Source organism: Drosophila gunungcola (assembly GCF_025200985.1).
Source record: "Drosophila gunungcola strain Sukarami chromosome 2R unlocalized genomic scaffold, Dgunungcola_SK_2 000012F, whole genome shotgun sequence".
Classification (NCBI taxonomy): Eukaryota; Metazoa; Arthropoda; class Insecta; order Diptera; family Drosophilidae; genus Drosophila; species Drosophila gunungcola.
The window spans coordinates 2,124,520-2,132,237 of NW_026453170.1; the positions used below are offsets into that span (position 1 = coordinate 2,124,520).

Genomic DNA, 7,718 nt, shown 5'->3' on the forward strand with positions numbered 1-7,718 from the left:
AAAGTAATCCCTTCACATTTCTTGATCTGTTGCTATAAAATACTTTTTTTCGTATTGAATTTTTGGTACACGTAATCCTTGACCTTATCCTGTACTTAAAAGTTTATGCTCAAAATACCGAGTCTTGACTTATATTGATTACTTTTCTTTGAAGTAAATAAAAATATCTGACCTTCACAAAGCGAACAGTTCCCTCGTTATATGACCCCACCCACATTAAAGTCCCACCACAGGTGGGAATCAAACATTTCTGTGGTTTTCTTTGCACATGTTGTACATGCGTATTTTATTATTTTTTTCGCATTGTTGATCTTATCAATTAGTCTATACAAGCTAAAACTTAGGTCAAGGGGAATGCAAATACAATGTAGTCACAGTTAACAAATACAATTTACAAATATACACGCCCAATGCGAGAATGCATTGCGCCAGGCTGCAGTTAGGATTGACAGTTGTGGGTTCGGAGCAGAACGGAACTAGCTGACTAGCGGATCCTGGACCCAGTTCACCAAACTCAAGCCCCGCCCGTCTAGTGCTGCGACTCCACCTGGGGCGTGGAGTTGCGACGAGGCTTCGCCGGAGGATCGTTCCAGGGCTGGACATTCGCCTTGCCAAAGATCACGAAGAGCGTGTTGCCCACCAGGTAGAATCCGGCGGCGATGAAGAACACAATGCGCCACTGCTCGGGATCGTGCTGGAATTTAGATAGAGGATTATATTTTATTAGTGAAATTTAAAAATGTAACATCAGGATTTTGTTAAAATAAGTATTATATTCTTCTTTTTAATTCCTGTAAGATTTGTAGACTTAAAATATATTGCATATTCATTTTAAATATCATTTTGGTTAGACATATTTTTTTTTGAAATCTCTACTCTTTTGAGAACTTTATGTACTGGACTGAAGAAAAATAAAAGATTTCTAGTTTCAGTAACATTGCTTTGTGACTTCGAACGATATTATACTGCAGACTCACCTCGTTTGTGACAATGAAACCCACGATCAGCGGGGCAATGATGCTCATGATGTTGGCCACTCCGTTCGTGATGCCCATGAGGACGCCCGCAAAGTTGGGCGACAGATCGATGTGGTTCATGTTGAAGCCCAGGTAGGTGGCTCCGTTCATGCCCACGGTGAAGCAGAGCAGTACCACAGCCAGCTCCGACTGATCCTTGTTCACGTAGCCCAAGCAAATCAGTGTGATCATGGGGATCCACAGACCAATGGAGTTGAAGAGCTTCCTGCTGGTCACCGTGGTGATGCAGTTCCGGTTGTTCAACTGCGCGGAGATCGTCGAGAACACAAAGGACATGGCGAACATGCACACGTAGGGCAGCGAGGAGAGCAGGGCGTTCGACTTGATGTCCTTGCCCAGGATGTTCTTCATGTAGCTGGGGATCTCGGTGAGCAGTGTCCAGAAGCCCCAGTTGTGGACGGAGTGGGCCACGATCAGGACGAGAAAGGCGGGCGAGGTGAAGAAGCTCAGCCAGGGCGTGGGCAACTGCTCCTTCGGCAGCTCCTGGGCACTGTTCACCTCGCTGGCCTGCGTCATCTCGATCAGCTTCTTCTCCTCCGCCGAGATGCTCTTGCACTCCGATGGCGATCCCGCGCCAAAGAAGAAGTACACCACCGACCACACGCAGCCGATTCCGCCGGAGATGTAGAAGATGCTGGGCCAGCCGATCGGCGAGGCAGCGATCACTCCGCTGGTGGCCAGCATAACGATCGTTCCGAACTGGTTGCCCGAGTAGGCGCAGGTGCCCAGCGTGGCCCTCTCCTTGGGCGGCGCCCACTGGGACAGGATCGTGTGGGTGGAGGGGAAGACCACGCCCTGGCACAGACCCTCCACCACGCGCAGGGCGCAGACCAGCTGCCAGCCCCCAATCCGGGCGCAGAGGGGCGTGAGGATGTTCAGGATCGAGCAGATGGCCAGCCCCGAGAGGATCATGATCTTGCCGCCATACTTGCGGGCCAGCTGACCCGCCGGCACTTGGGTGACCACGTAGCCCCAGAAGAAGCTGCTCAGCAGCAGGGACTTTGTCTTCTCCGACCACTTGTATTCCTGAAAAAATTTAAGTAGATAATGTTAGTTTTTCTTGATTAAAACAAAATAAGTAGTCAATCGACTTAGCAAGAAAAATTTACATTTAAAGTTTATAATTTACAAAAAAAAAAAAACAATTAAAAAGTGTTTGTTTAAGCCAAAAATTCATATCCCAAGCTTACAATTTATAAAATATAGTTTTTAATTTTGTTAAAATACAATATTAGTTACATTTTGCATTTTAGAAAATGCTAACTGTATGTTAGCTTTAAGTTCATTTAAATTTCTTATTCTTCTTATTTCTTATGTTGATGTCATTTTTAAAATACAAATTCAATAGCTTTACATAAATACACTAAAGGTGCAGGTAAGTGCAGGTATATCTTAAACCTTTTATTGTTTTTCTAAGGTTTAACTATACATGACGTTGCCTAAATAAATAAATATATAAAGATTCATATGTCAAAATCAACTTCTTAACAAGATATTAAATACTTTTTTCTCTATTAAGTCAGGCATACCAAATAATGTAATCATTAAAATATATGTTTAGTATGTTACTATACGTTTCGTGGTTTTTATAGGTAAACTTGTTTAATATAAAAATATACATTTTAAATGATATAATAATAGTAATTGAAAAAATACTTAAGTATACTTACAGGGAAATCGGGGTTGACGGAGGCGGCGTCGGTCATGGCCACCACGGCCACCGAGAGGTTCACCCGCAGGGCGTAGGCCACCGTGAGGGCGAAGAAGAGCAGGAAGACCTGCAGGTGACGCACGCCCAAGCCGGAATCTGAAAGCAACCAGAACGCAATCGATTAGGTAAGGCTGGGCATTCTGATTCCCGTATTGATCTTCAGCCCAATCAATGGGCAGTCAGTCATCGATTAGCCACGCTTATCAGCTATCAGGCGCGTTATCAAAGGCATACATGTTATGGAATTGCGGCTGTGTCGGTAGGTCACCTGTAGGACGCTTGTGGCCAAGATTCGGGATTTGCCGTTGCCGTTTTCCAGTGGCGCAACCAGCAAAAGAGCCGAAAGCGGGCCCCCAGCGAAATAGATTTATGACTGACAGTGTAGTTGAAGCTGGCGCTTCTTTCGCCCATTATAGCCGTAATTTACGCCTAAATTTATCATCCCTTATCTGCCAGACAAGCGCTGGAGACAAAATTATTTGCCTTTCTATTTGCATTAGAGGGGCAGCTTCTGTTTCTGGTTTCTGGATTACGAAAGGAAAAATTCCATTCATAGATATGGCGCCGAAATGTCGGCGGTGTCTGGCACTCTGCACAACCCACATTCAACCCCTTTTCCACTCCGATTTTAGATATGAAACTATATATACCTATGTAGTGGGTTAGTTTTCTGTGTTTGTTTAATCTCAAGTTTACTGACAGAGATTAACTAGCTGTGAGTGGGCCATTAAATGCTAGTTACAACGGCTTGCACCAAGGGCTTAAGTGCACTCGTAAAGTCCTGAATCGCGCCCCTTTTTGCTTTTATATGCTCTGGCTGAAAAATGGGGGCTCGTCTTTTATGGATGTTCTCTTATCATGGCTGATAAGAGATCCTACGCAATTTCTTTTCAGTCTTTGGAGAGCTACATATTTACTCCATGTGTCTTAAAAGATCTTGGGAAGAAGCTGTGGTTAAGTTTGGATTTCCTTGAGGTCGAATGTTTGTTTTTTTTTAATTGTTTGACAATACTTTTTACTTGACAGGATTCAAGAAATTCTTCTTGTCATTTGGGAAGTTGCAAGATAATTTTATTTAATTTTATCAGAAATAAAAAGTAAACATTCATTGGAGATTTTATAACTTCACGTGTTTTTTTTTGTTATTTGATTGAATGTCTAGAAAATACCAATTAAAACTTTCTGCAGGAGTAACAAGTTTTAAATTAATTAAGGTCTATTTAAATAGCGTTTTAATTTTAAGCACTCAAAACAATTATTTTATTTTTATATATTTCCCTTTTTTTTGTATTTTAGAAGAACAAAGATTTGACCCTTATCAGGTTCTGTTTACAGAACACCTTAAGACAGGACCCACCTTCGTCCTCAAAGCGACGATTCTTCACTGTGGTAACCATAGTTGTAATTGAATTAATAAGTTTTGAATTAAATTATGTGGTAATTCACAGCCAGGCACTACCGTTCGGCTTGGAGCCTGTTCACTAACTGATGGCTTCTTGGCACAGCATCCGCAGGTGCTTTACGCAAATAGTCAGATCACCTAACTAGCATCGCCTGCTGGATGTGTAGGTATAAGTATCTGTAACATAAAGCTACAGCTCGGGGCGTATCTGTATCTGTATCTGTATCTGTATCTGTATCTGTATCTGTATCTGTATCTTGGCCTGTGACGTTAACTGTCGCTGTGATTTGTTGGCTGTGTAAAAGCGCGTGGCAGTTGCTCGTCCAATGCAAACGAGCAACAGCTTCACCCACTTGCACCCGCGAGAACCCCTGAATTTTTCAACCCCGCGGGGGTGGAGGTTATCTGCAGCCTTTGATGTAACCAATTCGGGCATTACTGATCACTGGGCCAAGGCGTGCTGCACTCCTATCAGTGATCCAGAATTATGTGCGATTTATAGCCTGCCAATTTTCAAATCGTTTTCCGTTGGCTTCCAAGTTTTGAGCAGGGGGAAATTGGATCGTAGTATACTAACTAGAGCTTTTCATTCAGTCAAAAAGCTCAAGCCCCAAAAGCTGGCTACCAAAAGCGCCAATGTTATTGTTTACCACAGTGGGCTATCACTATAACGAACATTAACTAAACTTTCAAGCTCTTGTTAACCACAAGTCACGCAATTACAGATGTAATTAAACCAGCTATCACCTAATGGAATTATAAACTTTAATTAAATTCTATTCCCACATTGATGCATTTGCACTCAATGAATGGATTTCAGTACGACCTCTGGACACGCTTCTGGCGTAAATCCATCACAGCTTGGGGGTATTACCGCTATCAAGGCTGATAAGGATATGGCACCGATGGCCGATGTGGCAGGTGGAGTGGAGTTTCCCCCGAACGCGTTAAGACCAACGACTTTCAAATGTCCAGGCACTTCAGTTGCGCATTGAGCTGATAGCGAGCGCCACTCGATGGCATTTTCGATGGCCGCTGATAGGTGGGTGAGGGTCTGGTGGTGTCCGCGACATGACCGTCAAGTGGCCGGTGTATCCGACATAGGTGTCACAACATGCCACAGACAAGGCCCAGTCACTGGGCCACCTTGTGCCGCTGGATAGTCGGATGGATGGATGGATGGATGGATGAATGGATGGATGGACGGCTGATAAGCCAGCTCTTTGGCCGACTTTTTGACCAGTATCAGCTGAAAGCACGAAAAAAACTGGCAGAGCGGGTTTCGCTAAACGCTATAACCACCCCCAACACAGCTACAAAAGTTGATCATGTATAAAGATCGAGTTAATTGTTTTACGTTTTTGGAGAAATGTTGTTTTCAACGATAATTATTAGGATATTAACGATCAGAGTTGATGAAACTTACATTATCAAAATTCATTTGTAATGATTTTGTTGATTAGCATATGAATTAACTTGAAAGTTCATTATTGAATTTGTTTATGATTTCTAATAATCTAGGTAGATCTATTACAAATGCAATTTTTTGCTGTGGATTTGGTGGCCTATCAGCCCCCCATAACCTTCCGTTCCACCTGTGATTTGTGACCCGACTTGCGGTGTCAGCCTCGTCTCGATTTGTGTTTTATTTTTTTGTTGCGTTATTTATCGGGCGCCATGGCGCCTGCCTTGCCGATTTGAATATTTAGCGAAATTATTTAAATATACAATTACAAGTAATCCAAACATGGTTGTTTATTTTGAGCGCACTTGCGTAATTTATGCTCTGACGGAAGAGCTCCCCGCATTTTGTCAAGTGCTAATGAATTTGCATGCAGGCCATTTGGCGCCCGATAATTGCACGCAGCTCTAAATAAAGATTTGCGATTTATCAGTGATAAAACCAGTGTGTGTGTGTGTGCATATGTAATTAGCAAGGGGCCTCATCCCTAAAGGCTGGCCCCCCTCCCATATGCAGCCACTTATCCACTTCCCCCTCGGCTGGCATGCCAAGTAGTGGTTGTTGCTCCGTTTAGTCAAAGCAGGAACATAATAGGAAATATGTGAGATTTATGTTTTCGCCATATACGCGGCCGACTTTAATTGTTCAAAGAATCGTATCGCTCAATCTGAATCTCTAGCCGATGTTTGCCGTTGTTTAGTCGCAGTATTTTTGCAATAGTTGCTCATTAGCCGCCGGTACTAAACTGGATTCGCCTCAGACAGCCTGTCGAGTATTGGCTCCAATCTCTTTGTGATCTGTTTTGTTTTTGTTAATCTGCTTTTTTTTTGCGTATTCCACATACGCCCGGTTGACTGCCACCCAAACAAAAAATGAAATCAATTGAATAGCTGTGTGTGTGTTTGCTTTTGCCCTGGACCCAGATTTGCATACGAACTTTGATGATTTATATTAGTGGGCACGCTTCCTGTCTGTCCGATTTATCCGTTTTCCGGACAGGCCCCTGAGGCTCACATCTCCACACGATATTAAGGCCAGTGCATATCAACTAACTCATATTTAATGAGCAGCCGTTTTGGGCCATAATTAGACTGCACTCGAGCCAGTGACTAAGCCCCTTCGAGCCAAACCCCATTTGGCACCAAGAAAACACTTGTTGAAGTGAGAACACACTTGCCGAATAGCGTCTAAACAAAAAGTTCACTGCGTCACTGCCACTTAAGATTTAATCACATTTGCTGAAATTAGCAGTTTACCCGCACTTCAGTATTAATTGTTCAACCTAATCAAACAGCATTGAAAAGTTTCGGCGATTTTTATTGGCAGCAACAAGTTAACTATGTATATTAGTAACAGGTTAACAATAAATATTGCCAGTAAAAGTTTAAATCTTCAGTCGATTTTTTGAATATCTTTTCTATTTATGTAGAGTATATCGCACATTTTAAGTAAAGTTACTAAGATTTTCATAATTTGTTGGCCTTTTTACTACCCTTTTTTAATTATTATTTTAAAAACGTATAACACATTCCATGTCGTAACCAACTTCTAAAATGATTTTTCTAATCTATTTTTTAACGCATTCTCGAGTGCATTTATGAGCCCCCAGGTTAATTGTCATTTTCTACGGACAATAGTTACTTAAGGCCCGACTTATTGCGGTTATCTAACCGTAGTTCGCTGCTATCGAACTGCTCCACTTACGTTTGCCCACGGCCTCATCCTCTTTTGTGGAGTTTTTCGCGTCCATGTTCATGGATCCATTGCTGCCACCGCAACACAACAGCTTCATGATGTCCGCTTTTTGTTGACTACTTTTAATATTAATAAATATGTACTAGGTATACGAACTCTCTTCGCTGAGAGTTGGCAGTGGGAGTGGAAGGTTTTTGGTTGTACAAGTATTGTTTGATCACTTTTACGGCTGGCCGTTCTTAATGCGGCGTACTAATTGAATATTGGCCAGCGTTCGAGGCAAATGTCACCATATTCACAACTGTTGCAATTGCTTTCGTTACTGCCCGCTGATTTCGGTTGGTTTGATGTGAGCCACTTGACTACCGCTCTCGCCGCCGCCGCGTTTTCAGACCGACTGAACGCTGAGTC

At 42.7% G+C, this 7,718-nt stretch overlaps 1 protein-coding gene across 2 annotated transcripts; it reads right to left on the bottom strand.

Moving 5' to 3' along the window:
* Positions 1-256: 256 nt before the first annotated feature.
* Positions 257-7,718, bottom strand: LOC128255730 (putative inorganic phosphate cotransporter). Of its 2 annotated transcripts, none has more exons than XM_052985445.1 (4): positions 7,317-7,718; positions 2,708-2,844; positions 978-2,063; positions 257-694 (listed from the first exon to the last, which is right to left on the bottom strand). In XM_052985445.1, exons 1-4 carry the CDS (start codon positions 7,402-7,404, stop codon positions 530-532), a joined length of 1,476 nt encoding a protein of 491 aa, XP_052841405.1. In that variant the 5' UTR covers positions 7,405-7,718; the 3' UTR covers positions 257-529. The 2 variants fall into 2 exon arrangements, with proteins under 2 accessions (XP_052841405.1, XP_052841406.1); XM_052985446.1 differs by lacking the exon at positions 7,317-7,718 and adding an exon at positions 4,106-4,266.